The 19,500-nt window shown below is 35.1% G+C and overlaps 4 protein-coding genes across 5 annotated transcripts in view; 3 read left to right on the top strand and 1 right to left on the bottom strand.

Moving 5' to 3' along the window:
* The first annotated feature begins 156 nt into the window (after positions 1-156).
* LOC100181514 (serine--tRNA ligase, mitochondrial) lies at positions 157-2,148 on the top strand. The gene has a single exon (XM_002123144.5). It carries the CDS (start codon positions 195-197, stop codon positions 1,926-1,928), a length of 1,734 nt encoding a protein of 577 aa, XP_002123180.1. The 5' UTR covers positions 157-194; the 3' UTR covers positions 1,929-2,148.
* Positions 2,149-2,440: 292 nt separating this feature from the next.
* LOC100179183 (desumoylating isopeptidase 1-like) lies at positions 2,441-5,568 on the top strand. Its single transcript, XM_002123225.4, has 6 exons — positions 2,441-2,533; positions 3,044-3,065; positions 3,123-3,192; positions 3,546-3,655; positions 4,098-4,220; positions 4,701-5,568. The coding sequence occupies exons 1-6, from the start codon at positions 2,461-2,463 to the stop codon at positions 4,780-4,782; spliced, it is 480 nt and encodes a 159-aa protein (XP_002123261.1). The 5' UTR covers positions 2,441-2,460; the 3' UTR covers positions 4,783-5,568.
* LOC100183886 (glycerol-3-phosphate dehydrogenase, mitochondrial) lies at positions 5,561-16,843 on the bottom strand. Of its 2 annotated transcripts, XM_018814658.2 has the most exons (16): positions 16,656-16,843; positions 16,126-16,297; positions 15,400-15,484; positions 14,810-14,947; positions 13,489-13,652; positions 13,024-13,188; positions 12,456-12,600; positions 12,111-12,304; positions 11,389-11,523; positions 10,808-10,972; positions 10,202-10,347; positions 9,681-9,890; positions 9,364-9,498; positions 8,912-9,010; positions 8,185-8,245; positions 5,561-6,290 (listed from the first exon to the last, which is right to left on the bottom strand). In XM_018814658.2, the coding sequence occupies exons 1-15, from the start codon at positions 16,752-16,754 to the stop codon at positions 8,192-8,194; spliced, it is 2,106 nt and encodes a 701-aa protein (XP_018670203.1). In that variant the 5' UTR covers positions 16,755-16,843; the 3' UTR covers positions 5,561-6,290; positions 8,185-8,191. The 2 variants fall into 2 exon arrangements, with proteins under 2 accessions (XP_018670203.1, XP_002123583.1); XM_002123547.5 differs by lacking the exon at positions 8,185-8,245.
* Positions 16,844-17,295: 452 nt separating this feature from the next.
* The window catches only part of LOC100176861 (protein THEM6), a 2,933-nt gene continuing 728 nt past the window's right edge, over positions 17,296-19,500 (top strand). Inside the window, exons 1-3 of the mRNA XM_018814665.2 lie at positions 17,296-17,605; positions 17,965-18,176; positions 18,777-18,816. Coding sequence (XP_018670210.1) covers positions 17,335-17,605; positions 17,965-18,176; positions 18,777-18,816 — 523 coding nt within the window. The 5' untranslated portion in view covers positions 17,296-17,334. The remainder of the gene's footprint in view (positions 17,606-17,964; positions 18,177-18,776; positions 18,817-19,500) is intronic.

Below are 19,500 nucleotides of genomic sequence, written 5' to 3'. Positions count from 1 at the left end.
TTTTGGTTCGTTGTTTTAGTGGTTTATTGGGTTCATTTTCTTTGGTTCACTCTTACATAAAAATTCATTCGAATATGATATATAAAAATTCATTCTCGAATATGATATATAAAAATTCATTCGAATATGATTTACATTTGGTATTTTCTCAAGCTATTAAGACGTTTTTGTTTTGTTTCTCTAGGTAAGTCAAAATGCACAACATTAAAAGTGCATGTAGGTTGTTAAGGATAAGATCGTGTTCCCCATGTATTGCACACAAGTATATAAGGAAATCAACATTAATACAACACCATAGAAATGTATCTACCGCCCAATGTGGCAACAATACACAAGAAACAACAAAAGAAAGTAAAAATGTTCCTTCACAACATAAAGTGATTCAGTTTTTGGAAGAAGAACCAGAATTTGTGAGAAGGTTGAACAGTGACTTTGCTGAACCTTATACGGACATTTCTAAACTCCGGGACTTCATTATGAACCCAAGAGGGCGAAACTATAGCAACAGTGCGCTTGTGGAGTTCTATGAAAAAGCAAAGCTGTTAAAACCTGCGGTTGATGTAAAGTATATGCTGGATAACTTGGATAAGGTACAGGAAAATATGAAAATGCGGAATTGTGACTTTGATTTGGTGAAAATGGTTGTTCAACCTTATAAAAGAATGATTCTTGTGCAAAACGAGGTGGAGAAATACAATGAGATGAAGGAGAGCGTAAAAAGTCAAATTGAAAATGTTCATCAAATGAATTTTGATGGATTGACCTTGGAAAAACAGATGGCAAAATTGGAACAGTCATTACAGTATGCTAACAACATCCTGCATATTTTGAATTGGGTTAAAAGGCAAGTAGAAGCTGTTTTCTTAGCTAATGCACTTATGGTGCCAAACCAAACACACCCTTTAGCTAAGGATGGGGCTACAGAAGGCAATGTAATAGAAACTGTTGGAAATAAACCGGAATTTGATTTTCCAGTTCATGATCATATTTTTATTGGTGAAAAACTTAAATTATTCAGACAAAGTCGAATGTCTGATTTTGCAGGCCATAGGAACTACTACCTTAGTGGTGATGCAGCAGAGTTAGAACAAGCACTAATTCAATATACATTGGACAAGCTAAAAGCGAGAAATTTTCATTTTATATCGACGCCAAATATTCTGAAGGATGCAATGTTAGAAGGGGCAGGCGTTGTGTCTAATAAAATGGAGGATCTGCTGTACAACATTGAAAATGCTTCTGCAGATGGTTTTTGCTTGGCAGGAACATCAGAGATAGGATTAGCTGCTTATTTTTCAAGCCACGCTATCTTAGAATCGCAGCTGCCAATTAAAGTATGTGCTGTGAGTACTTGCTACAGGAAAGAAACTGGCACAAGGCTTGATCCAAAAGGACTTTTCAGAGTTCACCAATTTAATAAAGTTGAAATGTTTGGAGTGACAGGAAATGAAAGTGGCAACGAAAGCGAACAACTCCAACTAGAATTTGTCGAGATACAAAAAGAACTTTTCAGCGATCTTAATTTACATTATAATGTGATTGACATGCCAGCAAACGACCTGGGATTGCCGGCGTTTCGTAAAATCGACATTGAAGCTTGGTTTCCTGGTCGTGACCGCTATGATGAGATATCAAGTGCTTCAAACTGCACTGATTTCCAATCCAGGAGACTCCATATATTATATAAGCATGACGATAAATATAAATTTGCACATACAGTGAATGCTACCGCATGCGCAGTGCCCAGAATGATAATTGCGTTACTCGAAAATGGACAACAAAAAGATAAAACTATTGTGGTACCTGAGTGCTTAAGAGAATATATGGGTGGAAAAGTCATTTTAAAGAGAGATAAAAGGAGAAAGGCAATGGAGTATATTGGAATTAAAGCTTCGAAAAAGAACCAGCGTTGTTTAGCAGATTTCTAGTTATATTTTGTTATTTTTTTATTTTATGTTTTATTTTTTTGAAGTGCATTTGCAAATGTTTATCATGTTTGTGTCTTGTTTAACTGATTCATGTCTTACTGTAATTAGCATGCTGAATTACAGAATGTTACAATGCTTCAAGAAATAAACCTAATTCATATCCTGCAAATGCATAGGCATTAGGCAGTATGTTATTAAAATAAAATCTGGGGTGACATTGCTAAAGTACAATTACATTCATAGTTGTCAAACATAGGGAACCTCATTGATTAATGTGGTGAATGCAATATACTTTGGCTCTGCTTGTTTGTATAGACACATAACATCAAGGTAAAATCTGGTTTACAATTAAAATTACAATGCTAATACATATGATGTCACCGGTGTTTTAAAAGTAGGAATGTTACCTACTTATGTAACTATGTCATTACGCCTACGCACTGGTGCGTATACAAAGTTATGATTTTGCCACAAATATTCATACTTAACATTTTACTTGCCATATTACCCAGTTATTGATAATTATTAGGAAATGTCTTCTGTAAAACTATTTATATATGATTTATCCAAAGGATTAGCGAGACAAATGTCACAAGGGTTATTAGGTAAGTGTAGCTCGAATAAGTAGCAATATATAACTAATTATTGTACTTAACATACCTGGGCTTTTGAACATATAAAATTACACCTCTGTTATAACTTGGCAGTCAGCATGAGGTGTACGAATACACTATGTGTGTCTGGTGCATAAGAAGACACCCATGTTATAACTCAACAGTGAGCATGAGGTGTATGAGTACACCATGTGTGTCTGGTGTATATGAAGACACCCATGTTATAACTCGACAGTAAGTATGAGGTGTATGAATACACCATGTGTGTCTGGTGTATATGAAGACACCCATGTTTTAGCTTAACAGTGAGAATGAGGTGTATGAATACACCATGTGTGGCTGGTGTATAAGAAGACACCCATGTTATAACTCGACAGTGAGCATGAGGTGTATGAATACACCATGTGTGTCTGGTGTATATGAAGACACCCATGTTATAACTTAACAGTGAGAATGAGCCTTTCTAATAAACTAACAATAAATAAAACCAAATTTTAACAGGTCGTCAGATCAATGGAATATGGTAAGCAAACATTAACATTATAAACATGTAGAAATTAAACTTATGTATTAAATATAGGCATACAAGTGTTGTTGTGTATGGAGAGGAGTTCTACTATGGGGGGATGGGGATAGAAAGTTGCAGACCGGTTGGTATTCATATCATTAAACTCTCTACAAGGGTATGTTGTGTAGTCCAAGGGAAATGGTTTCAAGGCTCCTTGTCGCGTATTTTGGGCAAAACACTTAAGCAGCAGAGTGGTCAATTGCAAGTTGTTTAGACTGTCAGTCATAGATACGAGACAGAACACACTTGTGTTATGACGACTATCATTGCCCCGCGCATCGGGATAATAAGTTACATTTATTCATTGTTTAACAGAATTGTGAACGAATTATATAATATATTTCTGCTAAATTTAAATACCGGTAGAATGTAAACAGTTAAAAATCAAACTTTGAAACCATCTTACTTTTCCTTATGTTCTTCTACCCCCTCTAGTGTGGTACAATCCTCGGACCACCTGACGAAAGACTTGAGTTAGGCGAGACAGAGATTCCATCGGAGATGTTTTATGAATATCTCGCTCAACTGGGAGAAAGTAAATTCCTGTAAGATGATTCAATGTGAATGTGTATGTTGTTTTATATCATAAATATGGAACAGAACAAAAATGTCATAACGACTGTTGGTGCCCCACAAAAATAAATAAGTTACATTTATTATTGCATTGATTGTAATTATATTATTTTTTATGATAGGTTAAGGTTTTGATTCTCTTTTATCGTCCCATTCGATGGTATGTGCTAACGGTATCCATCTACCAAAACACACATATATATATAGTGATAACATGAGATAAAACACAATAATACCAATATCTTTACAATATGCTACAAATTCATCACAAAAATATATGTATATATATAAACTGTATATCCATCTTACCAAAACACATACATATAGTGATAACATGAAATAAAATACCAATATTATTCTGTTATGCTACAAATGCATCACAAAAACATAATTATAATCTACATACCTTTTCAGCCCACAGAAATATTCATTGTTTGATCACAACTGTAATAACTTCAGTGCTGAAGCTGCACAGTTCTTAACAGGCAAAGGAATACCAGAGTATATTACCAATCTTCCATCTGATGTGCTTTCAACGTGGGTTTATATCATTATGTTGCATAACAACTGCCTAATAATAGACTGCTAAAATTATATTCAAAGATAAATAAGTTATATTCATTATAATGACTCACTATATTGTAAGATGTAGTAAGGTGGCTGTACACAGTATCCGCTTGCGAAGTCGTATGCAAACCCAATACCAAGTTCCGCATGCAGCAGCGAAATCCGGACAAAACAGACAAAACGAACGAATTCCAGATACTGTGTACAGCCACCTTTAATGGTATTATATAGATTTAGAAATTCAAGGATGTTTCAAACTAAAGCTGTCACAAACGTAGGTACGTATGTTGTAACTTGTAAGCGTGCGTGAGGTGTATGAAACAGAACACCTGTGTTTTATAACGACTGTCATTGCCCCGCCAGTTAGAGCAGCTGTCGTGCTGCCATCATTTTAATTGTATTTCAAATGTAGTAGATTTTGTTCAAATTATTTACATCAAATTCTTTCAGCCCCTTTGGCCAGATGATCAAAGGACTTATTGAAAATGTTCAAGTCTCACCTGGTCAAGGTCAAACAGCAAGGCATTTCTAACACAGAGAGAACTCTATACCCATAGGCACCAAACCTGGGGTGGCAGGGTGGGCAGGACAACCCTAAAACATTACAACCAATACGTTGGATTTGTTTCACAGGATTGGGGTGTCTTACTATCCCTGCATCCCCTGGAACTATAAAAGTTTGGCGCCTATGATTGTACTAACACTAAACACTATGTGTTTTAAATAGTTCAATTTTAAAGTACTGTTTTAGTAAAAAGAATATAAAATATAGAAAATTCAAATATTAAATTAATTTGACTTTTACCAACTAATTAAACTTCCTAAATAACTGAACTAAAAATTGCAATTCTCAAATTATCAGCTAAACATAACTGTGATTGGCTAAGTGCTTCTCCTCACTAAATGTCTGTCCTAACTTTTATAGGATCTTTTTACTGTCTTGCTTAGAACAGTGATTACTAAATACAAATTAACATGCTGTACCTACCAATGTATTTATATGGTATAGTGTATGTATTACTTAATGGTCTACTTTACAATATATAACATTGGGTAGGTATCTGATCCTAAAGGTTCTGTTTTACTCATTTGAACAACTATTTTGAAATTATTTAATTGCTTAAATGGTGTTTCTCAACCTTTTTTCTAAAATAATATTTCTGCAGTGTTTCACAACAGGTGCCGGTTTTCTTTTACATGAATGGAAATTTTGTAGTGCAACACTGCTATGTATATTGTGATAAACCTATTGTTTTTCCCATATTTATTATTTGTGCACTTTACTCTTTGTGATGTAATAAACAAACAGAATGAGTAATTATCTAGATTTATTTTTATCTCCATAGGGCAAAGTATTGCGAAATATATTTCGTTAGTTACTGCAAAATATTATACATATTAGGGCGGCAGAATACAAAAAGGAACTGCAATACATTTCATGCAAAAATGAACTCGTTGTTGCAAGGCAAGTGTTAAAGTGGGCTGTGAAATCTGTTACGCAACAAGCGGTGTTAAAGTGTTACTTTCACAGTGTAACTGCTTAGGGAATTTACTCAGTGGAACTTAAAATGGACAGAATGTTTTTATTTACTTTACACAAGTTTATAAATTGAGGAATTGGTAATTTATCTCGTGTATAAATTGTATAAAAATCCACTTATTTTGCAATAAGCACACATTCTTATGAGAACCACACGTTTTATGACAATTTTTAGACATTTTTAAAGTGAAATGACTACTTTACAGACATTACATGATGACTTCTGTACAGTTTTACAAAAGAGGTTTTTAGACATTTTTGTGGAATAACTGCATTTACAAGTCAGTGGTATTAGAACAATAATATAATATATATTAATAAATCAAAATTTACACACATATAATATCTATACATTGAAAACATTGTGCAAATACTTAAAGGCCACCTCCACTTCTATCAACTGTTACAGGTGTTTTGCTCTTCTGTTGTTGCTCCCCTATCTTTAATAGTGTTGCCAGTCGATTTCCAGAGACATGGCCTTCCTTTACATTATTCATAAGCTGAAAAGAAATGGCAACATTAAAATTTATATCCAATGTTGCTGCTATAATGTAATATATAAGTAAATAGGTCTTCTGATGAAAAGTAAATGTGTAAGTAAGTTAGGATTTCCACGTGTGGCGGGGCAACGGCAGTCGTCATAACACGGGTGTTCTGTTTCATACACCTCAAACCCGCTTACAAATTACCATGTATGTAATTTAGTGGGTGATTAAACCATACATATAGCCAAGAATTTGCTTGTTTTCTTTCTTGTGCCCAGTTACAAGTTACCATGCAGTTTACGAGTTACCATGTATGAAACTTTGTGTGTGTTTTTTATGTGTGGCTGATAATTTGGACAACCGATTAGTGACCACTGGGTTGGAGCAAATACATTAATGTTTTGTCTAATATATAGCCAGACATATTCTTAAATGTTGTCTCATTTTTTACCAGAAGAGCTGTTTCTTATATATTTTAAATGGTTGAACATTACATAGCACAAACTAGGTTTTACAAAGTGCCATATAAAGTCTATATACTACAGTGGTTCTTAAACTGTTCGATTGACAATAACTTATTTCAAAATTTAAACAATAAACGAGCATTTAAAATAGCAATAACCAAACAGTACTAATTATTGGCCATGGGACTTGAGATTTAGAACACATTTGGTTCAAATCCAATACCCCGGTCCCTAATGGTAATGTCTCTCAGTTTAAGAACCACTAAAATATATAGACTTGTGAAGACCAATGCAGTAAAAGAAAAATGCATAATAAACACCTTTAAATGTGAAGCAAGCTAATTAAACTATAACGTATGGATAGGCACTTTGTAAAACAAACTGTCAATGCTTGTAGCATTTAAAAGACAGAGTACTTGGTGCTATGTAATAACATGCAGAACATGCAAATATAAAAGTAATATCATATATATAGTGGCTGCAATGCATATTAGAATCTGAAAGAGATCCTGTAGCAATTTAATTTGTGATCTTAAAGGACAAATGTTTCATCTGGCATACACTGAAACATTATCAGGGTTTCCCGTTTAGTGTCTTGTTCAAGCCACATACACCCACAATGATGTTACTATCATTGTATAGCAGATACAACATTGGTTCTTTAGAGTAAAATAAATTGCCAGAAGATCTCGTTCATACTTATTAGCACAGCCAGAAAGTTGACTGCAGGTTAAGATGTTATTCACCATTCCACCAGCATTGTAATATGTATTATATTTTGTTACAAAAATATAAGTATAAGTAATGTAATATGTATTGTAGTCTGTATTTTATACTTTTTTAACAGACTCTGTATAATATTATTGCATTTTGTTTGCGAAAAAATCTGAGTCAAAATCTGAGTAACAAAACGCAAATTAAATAATATAGTAGGTTGGGGTAAGATGGTCCATGTTCTTGTTCTGTTTTATCCCCCAATTTTTATAAAAACACTATTAGAAAATTATAGGCTAGATATTATGTGCTAACGGTATCCGTCTTACCCTACAGTGCAATAGAAATGTTATTTTTATGACCAAACAAATACCTATCTTCTTAAAATAAATGTTAGCATGAATGTTTTATATAATATGACACATGCTACACATGCACCCCCATACGTTAAAGCATATACAACTGTAAGCATATAATAGGCAATGCATTAGCACACTCTAATTTTGAAGACAATTTTAATGGCATAAATACACTTTATTTTATATGTGCATATTACCGTTGTATATGCTTACAGTGTTCATTGTATTTTCCCAATTATTCAGTTACATGAATAATGGAGAAAGTACAAACATGCATCTCAGTCAGCATAAGTATCGCATACAAGCCCCCATAACTGATAAGGCTTGGTGCAAAACATAAACAACTCATATATATCTTCCTGACTACTTTACCATAATACTAAGTGTTCTTAAGCAGGGATAAGTAACTTTTCCAATGTATTGAATGTACAGCCTGTTAGGGAAAGATGGTTAACTTATGAACACATTTCATTGCATATTAGCCATGTATATATGTGCCATGAAAGATGATAAATTTACTTTAACAATGTCACCCAAGTTTTTATAGCCTTTTATGTCATATTTTTTAACAAAATCTGGAGTGACATTGTTAAAGTAATGATAAACCCTTGGTTGCCAAACATAGGGAACTCTGGCCTATCTCTCAAGTTATTTAGTATAACATGGTAACTTATGTACATTAGGCCCACTTTCAGGTAAAATTAGAAATTAGAATATATATTTATATAGTAGAATGGGGAAAGTGGGACACCTTTTTACTCTATATTCTCATCCCATTCAATAGCAAACAAAAAAATATTAAATGAATTATAAAACCATATCCTCACAACTCTCATAGACCGTTGTTAATTGTTTAAAACATGATCAGGATATTTAGATATTACGCGCTAAAGGTGTCCCATCTCCCCCCACTCTACTCTAAATATAATAAGTTAAAATATTCTTCTTACAAGTTCAAAAACAATTTTTAAATCTGCCACAAAAATCACAACATTTATAAAAAATCACAATCAAATAGAAATATTATAAAACAAACTGATTTTCACAGCAGACCACCTCACAACATTGAAATCTTATAAAACCTTGATTTAAATGTTACCTCTATGAATTCATCCAGTTCAACTTTACCATTCTTGTTGAGGTCCACTTCATTTAACATATCGGTTAGAGTGTCGTCATCTAATCCTTCATTCATGTCCTATTGTTTAACACAGTGTGTCATGTTTGTTGTTTAATATTGTGTGTTATACTTACTGTGGTGTGAGATAGGATACATGTGTCCTAGTGTGTTTTACATACTGAGGGGTAAGATGGGACATCTATGTGTACGACCTCACCCATATAGAATAGAATGTGCATATACAATGTTGGGGTAATGAGCCAACTCTGGTCTAAACCCCAGGTCCCAAACCATGCCTCACTGTAGAACCTCACCCATATAGAATAGAATATACAATGTTTGGGTAATGCGACAACTTTGGTCTAAATCCCAGGTACCATAACATGCTGTAGGACCTCACCCATATAGAATAATCAAAGCCACAATGTTACCTGTAAAAGCTTTTGTAGGTCGACTCTTGTAATGAAACCTTTCCTATCCCGATCAACAATGTTGAATCTCTGCTTGTATTTCTCCATCTCAATGGGGCTGAGTGTAATTCCTTTGTGTACTACACTTTCCTTGGCCTGTTAAAGTTTGGCTAGTTAAAAATAAAAGGCAGAAAAAAATCGAGAAAACGACAGTCGTTAAGTTCAATTATTTGAGAAAAAAGAAGACATGTAAAAATACATGTAAAAAGAAAATCTCAGAAGAAAAACTTGTCCCAAAATTTTATGCAAAAATAACCTAACACATGTATACCCCTTACCTTTTTGCCCATCTCAAAGTAGAGAAGGTCCAAAGCGTCTTTTTTCTCTTGAGCCACTCTTTGTTTAGACCATCCCAATTCACGTTGCATAATGTTAAGTATAGTGGGCAGCGCTTGTTCCGCAGCGTCCACATTCAAGAATGATAATCGCGTGCGTCGTGCTAGAACATCAACTGCCGTGCATGCATATTCGTATATCGCGTATTTGACCTGAATTTGGGAGGAAAACAAAAAAGTAACGTGTATGGACCTAAAGGGCTGTTTTTATGTTATATTTGAGATTTTTTATGTATTTTAACAATGTCACCCCAGATTTCACCCGCTGTTAGGTGTCTATACAAACAAGCAGAGCTAAAGTATATTGCATTCATGTCACCCCAGATTTTGTTAAAATAAATAACATTAAACATATGATACTACCAAATAACAAAAACAAGCATTATTAGTACTTAACCAACCTTAGTAGCCTATTGAAATAATTCATTCACTCATTTACTCATTCATTATTCACTAGCACATACCTCGGCTTCTATATAAGAGAAATCATCCACCAATCTTTGTCCAACCACTGGCCACCTCTTACCAGTTACTTTTGCCATCTTAGCAACTTGTCCAGCTTGGTCTCCATAGGTTTGCGATAAATGCTTTGCTACGTCAGTTTCAAGACCTGGAAATTGTGGAAATAAAAGGCATAATGATTATTACTTGTTTATTTGTTGCTTGTCTTCTATTTTATTCTATATGGGTGAAGCCCTTATGATAAGACACATGATTAGGGAAGATTTGGTTTATCACCCCAACACCCAGACTATTTTATATGTAAGTATTATTAAATGTAACTTGTTCTCTCGTGGCAGTGCCGGCTTACAAGTTACCATGCGTGTAACATTAATGAATAACTATAACTCACATGGCAGGGTAACAATAGTCATTACAGCACGGGTGTTCTGTTTCATTCGCCTTATGCCCGCTTTGTTTTTTTGTGAAACATGCTACTTTACTGAAGTACAGATTTCAAACAAATTAAAACCCATACACCTCATGCCAGCTTTGTTTTTTTTTGTAAAACGGACACCTCACTGAAGGATATAAGACTTCAAACAAGTTAATTACCAAAGTAAACCCACCATAATCTTGAGCAAGTGTAATATAATGGTTAGGAGTCCATTCATATCCCCCATCTAACCGCATGCCATCTGTGCGACTTCCGTTCTTTGGGTTGAGGCCACAATGTTTGACCGCGGCATCCATGGCGTCAATTGCCATCGAACGGTAAGTTGTCCATTTACCACCTGGAGATTGTAAGGGGTTTATAACTATGGGCTTGACAGTGAGCATGAGGTTCACTACTACCAAACCGATAGAAAAAAAGTTGAACAAACCATTGTTTTTTGGAATGAAAATTATAACTGTGGACTTGACAGGGAGCATGAGGTTTACAAGAACCATATAAAAAGTCTGTATTGTTTAACTTTAATTACATTTACATTATCCTTTAAGTGTCTTTTCCAAAGGTATGAACTTGTATTAAACTTATTTATCCTTGCATGACAGGGCAACAACAGTTGTTATAATATGGGTGTTCTGTTGCGTACCAAAATCTTATAATGTTTAACAATTATTAATGCAATGCAGAAAATTCTAGAGTAAGCCTGCCCACCCTACCACCCCAGGTTTGCCTATGTAGAACATAAAACATTATCCTTACCAGCTATTGTGACCAATCCACTGTCACTAACATTAACAACATGGTTGCGTGAGATGGATTGAGTATTTTTAGAGTTTGGGTCGGTGACCAGGGGTCTTATGCCACTCCATGCTGCTTGTACGTCTCCCCTACGCACTGCAATATAAGGGTATAATAATATAGTACTGTGAGGGAAGACCCTTAGCACGTAATATCCAAATATTGGTCCTGTTTTAAACAATTAACAACCGTCTATGGAAGAATAGGGTTTTAATATTCCTCTTGTATTGGAATATAAGAATATAACTGAAATATAATTTTAAAATAGTGGATTTTTGTTTTGCCGACATTTTGTGTTCAAAATTTTGTAACCGTTTTGCTCGATTTTGGACAAAAAAAGAGGCTGCAGTTCGCAGTCCCATACTCTGTGTTTTTATAGACTCTGTATAATCCTATCATGGACATTTAACAATGTGTTTTCTATTCTTCTATGTGGTTGAGGTCCTTATCGAGAACTTTGACCAGATTTGGCCAACTACTTCAACACCTAAGATTCTTATTTATGTCACTTAGGCGAGTTGCTAAAATTTTGTCACCCTCCTGCTTAATATTGGACACAAAATAGCGGTTAGACTACTCTGTTTTTACATGACTAAAATCAATAAAAAAAATTTAAACAAAAATTGAATAAAAAATAAAACGATATGAAAAACGAAAAATGTTTTATCCTCTCCAAAACTTACCATGGACATCGGGACTCAAATAATTCTTGATTTCCTTCAATATGAACTGAATGTCTTCTTCCCTTGGTGCGGGGTGGTGGGTAACGGAAGTGGGGCTGTCGGTGGTCCCCGCTATTGTTAACCCCTCCCATGGAAGGAAGAAAATCACCCTGCCGTCAGAGGTCGCGGGGTCAAGGAGGCCCATGGCATCGGGGCTAGAAGGGGAAATTTTTTTTAGTATTTATTTGGTAAAATCTGCGGTAAAACTGTTAGGTGATTTGTAAGGGGTAAATGCATGTAAATGCATAATTGCACCACTTTTCACAAGTGTTTATGCAAGTTAAGTTACATTTAACCCAGTCATACCTATAGTAGCCTGGCAATATAATATGCACGCCTGCACTTGGCTGACAGATTTTCTTCTGTTCTTCGTTATCCATACTCCTTATTGAGTCGGTGAAAGGACCCGTAGCGTTAATCACGCATTTTGCTCGAACATCAAATGTTTGACCTGTAATTAAAAGGATATATAGATAATTAGTTTGTCCTGTTTAAAGGATTATAACCCCTTAAAGAAAGCATTGTTATTTGTCGTAAACACTATTTCGAAATTGATAACGGTGTCCCAAATGTTTGTCCTGTATTGAAACGAATATAATAGGTACCTCATGCACACTGCCAGTTATAAGCGGGTTAGGGAATGCTTGAAGCTCTCCTAGTGGGTAGGGTGAAGTTGCATTTGTGGGTTTATTTTTTAATCGAAAATCAAACACTTTTTGGGAACATAAGTAGCCTGGGTGTTGGGGTGTTGTGGTAATGGGCCAAAACTTGCTTAAATACAAAGTCCTTTTATAAGGACATAACCCCTATACAACATAATACTAAAACAGTTCAAAAGTAGCAAAAACAATATTTTTAAAACTAAACAAACTACCTGTAATATTATCTCTCACGGTTGCCCCGCATATTTTCTCTTTTCCAGTTTTTTCATCCGTTTTCTTCAACAGTTTAAGAACCTCAGTATGGTTTGCAATGCAGGCCCCTTGCTTGGCAGCTGTGAGTCCGATTGCCAAGTTCATACGTGCGTCATTATGCTGGCCTGTGTTCAAAATTTAATCTGTTGAAACTTAAAACCTACTACTTGTAACCTTACATAGGTGGCATATCTAGAATGGCAATGTATGTACGCAGGCCTACTCTGGAAATTTACATTGCATTAGTAAGTAAATATTGGAAAATTAGTTTCATTAAAAACTGCTGTGTTATAAAGACTGTATTTCCTACTATGTGACAATAAATATGTTACATTCTATTTATTCAAACTCACACCCTATACATAATAAAATATAGCAAAAAAAAAACGGCAACACTGTAATGCCTGGAAACACTGTTAACTTACCATCATAGTAAACAATAGCAGCCTTGAGCTTATCCCTTTTAAGCATAGGAAACTTTTCCAGTGCATTTTTCTTAGATAGCACAAAACTTGACTTTACACATTGGCTGCCAGCCACCAAGTCATAAGCCTTGATACCAACCCAGAAGTAAGGGACCTGCCACCATCTGTAGGTAAACAAGAACATATAAGTATGATACTGTAGCGCTTATCCCTGTGTGCGTGCGTGTGTGTACGAAACGCCCCTTTTTATTTGCCTTCTTCTTCCGTTCTTTTTCGTGTTTCAGGTGTGTTCAAAACTGAATCTTTACAAGATATACAACGAGCAATAAGCATCGTCGCTACAATACCATCATTTGTATAAATATATTCTACTGTATTCTATTCTGTACGGGTGGATTCTTGAGAACCAGGAATTTGGGCGAGTTTGGCCCATTACCCCAACGTCCTTGTGCTTCTAAAGGATGACATTTTGACCAAATTTTTAAACAGGAGCAGATCATTTTTGGTACCCCAGTTTTAGGCTTAGAACAGATTTTATCCTGCTGTTAGGTGTCGATACAAACGAGCAGAGCCAAAGTATAATGCATTCACCACATTAATCAATGAGGTTCCCTATGTTTGACAACTATGAATGCAACTGCATTTTAACAATGTTACCTTAGATTTTGTTAAACATAAAAACATAATGCATATGAAGGATAACTATTAAAAATAAAAACAAAACTCCACTGTGCGACACCACCAAGTAAATGGTTATTATTCATAGGCCTTATATTTTTGGTGACATACACTTAAATGTCAAACAAACAGGAACACATAAGTTGTTTGCAACCACAAGCCATTACTCAATGTATCGTAACATGACACAATTTTACATAAAAATAATAAGACACAGACACATCCGTGTGTTACATCACAGACAGCAAGCCACGATACACAAACAGCAGTGTTGCAATTTACAATTTTTTTTATTACAATTACAAAGGTGGTTTATTTTTAGATTGGCAACACTGGGGAATATGTCATATGTGTCTCTTGTGTTGTGTCACTAAATGAATAAATGTCACACATTTTCTGGGAAAAACAGCATTTTTTCACAGTGCGTACAACACAGTTTTAGGCATGGCTCCAAATTTATAAACAAATTGTGCATTCCTAATAAATCATAATTATAATAATACAGATTTAGTTCATGTTTAATTAAAATTTAACTCGCATTTTTAGGACATATTATGACCCGCATAACCAATATTGTAAACAAACCGTGCGTGATTGTTTTGCATACAGGATATAGCATAGTAGATGATGAATGAATACGTACGTGTAAACAGGCAACATAATAGGCAGTGGCCCAGATAAATGTGGTGCAATCTTTAATAGGTTGGCCCTCTCGTGTAATGCTTCTTTTACAAGGTCATATTGCTCTTTGTCAAGTTTCATAATCGCATTTTGGAGATACCTGAAGTGAAAAATAAATCATTTTATTTTGCATTTCTAAATATTTGGGTAAAATGTAGATTTTTTATAAATTCGGTCACCAAAGCATTGCCAATCATTTATGCAATACAAGCTTTCAGTTTTTATTCTGTTAACAAAGTTAAGTCTTAACATAATTCTTAACTAGGTCATGAGGTGTATGAAACAGAACACCATGTTAAAACCACTGTGGTTGCCCCATCACATAAAGATAAATAAGTTACATTCATGGTAACTAGTAAGCGGGCACAAGGTGTATGAAACAGAACACCATGTTATAACTCCTGTCATTTCCTCTTCAACGTTGCATTCATAACATCAACACGTAGAACAAATATGACTGTCAAAGCCACACGTCATAACCGTTTAATATCATGTTTGAATCACTTAATGTCAACACATATATTAACGTGGTCTAAGTATAAACAAACCAACCTGACCCCTCCGTGTATGAGCTTGGTACTTCTACTGCTTGTACCAGATGAAAAGTCATATTTCTCAACAAGGGCAGTTGATAAACCTAAACAAGGCAAATATTAAACTGATATTATAAATATTTGGAATGAATACGATGCCAAAATGTTGGTAAGCAAATAGTAGTGAAATTAAACGTGCCTGGCCTATATTTTAGCATTTAGATGGGCAGTATAAGATGGGTTTAAGGCTTAATGCTGCTACCATTGTGTGTGTATGTGTCCTTGGGCAAGACACTTAACAATAATTTCTCCAACCCAGTGGTCAGAAATGGGCTGTCTAAGTTGTTAGAAAAAATTAAACACCTACAAAGTTACATCCGTTGTAATTCATAAGCTGGCACGAGGTGTATGATACAGAACACCCGTGTTATAGCGACTGCCATTGCCCGCCACGCGAGTTACATATAACACGTAGGCGTGCATGAGGTGTATAAAACAGAACACCCGCAGACCCGCTTTATATGAATGTCATTGCGTCACCATAAGAGGATAAATAAGTTATATATGTTGTAACTTGTAGGTGGGCATGAGGTGTACAAAATGGTACACCCAATTTATAACAACTGTTGTTGCCCCATCATAAGAACTACATATGTTGTAATTGTAACCAGTATGCGGGTACGGAATGTATCAAAATAGAACACCGTTGTTATAGCGCAAGGATGCATAAGTAACAGGCATTCACCTCTAGTAGTAGCATCCAAAGCTACCCCACACCCAGTGGCCCCCCCTCCAATAACGAGTACATCGAACTCTCCTGTCCCTCTCAACGCGTTTAACTGGTTTTCCCGCGAAGGCAAAGGGTTATGCGTCCAATCAGGAGCTCTCATTGGTCCATCTTCAAAGCCAAGGTTCATCTGTAGGGAATAGGAAATTTTAAAACCAGTGTTGCCAAATATTTTCTACTAGTGTTTACACGAGTTTCCAGTAATTTTTAAGCACTGTTTCCAGTGATTTTTAGGCAGTGCTTCCATGGATTTATATTATTTTAAAATATTTTAATGACCTTTATTCTGATATTTCTTTCACAATTATAGATAAATAATGTATGTTTAAAAATTTGTAATCATAAAAAAAAACCTATAAATAGTTTAAATAATAATTTTGCATCTTTTAGTCAATTATCATTTAAAAACATCAATCAACATCTAATATTACGTATATTACATCTCCTAGGCAACTTTGATTGCACATTTTAAAGATTTATATAATCACCTGCCGTCCGCCGAGTAACCATATTCCTCCCACTCCAAAACCAACACCGGCCAAAATTTTTCCTTTATTTTGAACACCCCATCTTAACAAGCGAGCCATTTTGCTTTAAATCAAATAACTTTTAACACATCTAACTTAAATCGAACTTCCAAAGCACCAAATGAAAAACTGTGAAAAGAAAAGGTTTAGTTTTATAGCTTTCGAGAGCGGAACATTAATAAAGTGAGTACATGCTCAACTTATAAACAATGTTTCTCTGTCTAGCCCTAAACACACATCCCAAACACGCGCCAAACCACAAGCAAGCATGCGGAGGGCGCGTGTACCGCACGCTTTAACCGGCAATTTAACTTGTAACCTTTCATTATACAACACAACCACAACTGGTTCAAATTAAACCGCTGACATATTGCTACCCAACGCAACGCGAGAAAAAGGCAAACTCCCTTTTTCTTTTTTTTCTATGACGTAAACTACGTCGAATATTGTGTTGTGCTTTTTACAAGGCATGACGTGCGTGTGATTTATGTAGAAAACGTCACTCTAAATCTGTTTATGTTTAAAAATATAAGCAAACGATCCGCCATAGGTGTTATACTATCGAGATATCAGCTTATAATAACATTCTTTATAATAAAACGTTCTTTTTTTTGTTAAACAGGTAACTTATTAGTGCAGAATGGCCGATAACGGTATGAAGATGTTTAATTTTTTCCTGGTCTTTCTTATTGCCTGTACACTGCCGATGTGGTATGGCGTGCAGAGTTTTATGGAAGCGGGCATCTTTACGAAGCTCTTATGGGTGTTTGGCGTTACCGGATTTTTCTGCGTGCCATTGCTATTATACCTCGGACGATTTGCTTTTATCATTATTGGTAAAATACTAAAGTACCGAGTTTTTAATCCACTGCCAGACCCTTCGCAGGTTTTAAAAGAGCATGTATTTTCAGGTAACTTATAGATATACATAATTTATGTGTCTAGTGTCTTGGTGTACAATAATGTTATATGTTTCATGTTATACCTCGACAGTGAGCATGAGGTGTATGAATACACCATGTTTGTCTTGTGTATAAGAAGACACCCATGTTATACCTCGACAGTGAGCATGAGGTGTAAGAATACACCATAAGTGTCTGTCGTGTATAAGAAGACAACCATGTTATAAATTGACAGTGAGCATGAGCTGTATGATTACACCATGTGTGTCTGGTGTATAAGAATACACCCATGTTATAACTTGACAGTCAGCATGAGATATATTGCTTATGTTGTAACAAACTTAACCAAATTCATACACTTTACATAGGGTTTGTTTCACCCACTGACTTGGATCATTTCTTGCACATGAACAATGCCAGATACCTCCGAGAACTTGACTTTGCACGCACAGCTTTCTACGGAGATAGTGGGTTAATCTTGTACTTACAAAGTACTGGTGTCAGACTTATTATGTCAGCATGTGTGGTCCGATATAGAAAATCCCTTCAACCATTCCAGAGGTTCAGGGTAACAACTAAGGTAAAATAATAATACTTGTATACAGTGGCATTTTAAGATTTTGAAGGCCCAACCCGCAAGGCTTGTATGTGGGCCCCCTTCTTTATCACTATGTATAAATATTATTACATCATACTTGAAATTCTGGCCTCATCATTGAAGTGTTTTATCATATACTCAATAAAAACTTATTATTTTACATATTTGTGCATACAAGTGCAAACGCCAGTTTTCTATTGGGTATTATAGTGGGCTCCAATTCGTGTGGAACCCTGCAGCTGCGGGGTCTATGATACTCCAATGGTTGTATAGGCTGTATTAAATATCGATCAACTTGAAAAGGAAACCATTTTGCCACAGCTCAGCAATTCAAAAGAGTAATGAAACAAGTATGGCCTAAGTCCCAGAACCCTGACATGCCCCTGGATAGACACTTTACATTTATTTCATTAATATCCTTTTTGCAAAGAGCCTTAATGGAATAAGTACCTCCCAGTCCCAATCTAAAGGCTAATAATTAGAAAAAAATGCCACTAAGGTAACTGGGTTAATGGGCCAAATGTTAGTTCCTCACTTATATAGAATAAAAGGCAAATCACTTTGGGTTATTTCCTTTTTCAGATCACTTACTGGGATGATGACAGTTTCTACTTCCAGCACAGTTTCCTCAGCCGTTTTAAAACCCACTCTGACTTTGTATACGCAACTATACTGACCAAGATGCACTGTACTGGCCAAACACCGATTCAGATTTTATGTGGGATGTTAAGCCTTGATAACCCTCCAGAAAAACCTCAGCTTTCCAAAGAGTTGGAGCTATTTATCAACTATAATAAAGAGTCTTCACAAAGGCTGAGAAATGAGACAAAAAATGAATAGCTTTTAGTGAAACATGAAAACTAGATCAAAAAAATAAAATGTTTGCAAATTTGAGACAAAGAATGAATAAATTTTAGCCAAACACCAAAACAGAATCAAAAAAGGAAAATATTTGCCAATTTAGATCAAAAAACACATGAATTGTGGCTATACATCAAAACTAGATTAGTTTGGTATCAAAAATAAGGGAAAATGTTTGCAAATTTGAGTCAAAGAACAATTGAATTGTAACGAAACATAATAACTGGATTATTTTGGTGTAAAATAGGGAAAATGTCTGTAAAGTTTACAACAGCAAAATTAATGGCACTTAAATATACTTTTTAACTTTTACATGCAATAAATACAATTTGTTATTGACGCACATGGGGGAAAATGTCTGTAAAGTTTACAACAGCAAAATTAATGGCACTTAAATATACTTTTTAACTTTTACATGCAATAAATACAATTTGTTATTGACGCA

The sequence above is a fragment of the Ciona intestinalis genome, chromosome 13 (genome assembly GCF_000224145.3).
Source record: "Ciona intestinalis chromosome 13, KH, whole genome shotgun sequence".
In the NCBI taxonomy this organism is placed as follows: domain Eukaryota; kingdom Metazoa; phylum Chordata; class Ascidiacea; order Phlebobranchia; family Cionidae; genus Ciona; species Ciona intestinalis.
Note: the sequence above shows the minus strand (reverse complement) of the source record. Positions and strands in the feature narration are given on the sequence as shown.

Bases quoted from the DNA above. Each gene is read 5' to 3' on its own strand.
- LOC100181514 (XM_002123144.5), top strand. From the start codon at position 195: ATGCACAACATTAAAAGTGCATGTAGGTTGTTAAGGATAAGATCGTGT.
- LOC100179183 (XM_002123225.4), top strand. From the start codon at position 2,461: ATGTCTTCTGTAAAACTATTTATATATGATTTATCCAAAGGATTAGCG. The intron at 3,066-3,122 runs GTAAGCAAACAT...TATTAAATATAG, and splicing joins CGTCAGATCAATGGAATATG to GCATACAAGTGTTGTTGTGT. The intron at 3,656-4,097 runs GTAAGATGATTC...ATACCTTTTCAG, and splicing joins CTGGGAGAAAGTAAATTCCT to CCCACAGAAATATTCATTGT.
- LOC100183886 (XM_002123547.5), bottom strand. From the start codon at position 16,754: ATGGCTCGCTTGTTAAGATGGGGTGTTCAAAATAAAGGAAAAATTTTG. The intron at 12,305-12,455 runs GTATGACTGGGT...TTCCCCTTCTAG, and splicing joins ATATTGCCAGGCTACTATAG to CCCCGATGCCATGGGCCTCC. The intron at 10,348-10,807 runs GTGGGTTTACTT...CACAATTTCCAG, and splicing joins TACACTTGCTCAAGATTATG to GTCTTGAAACTGACGTAGCA.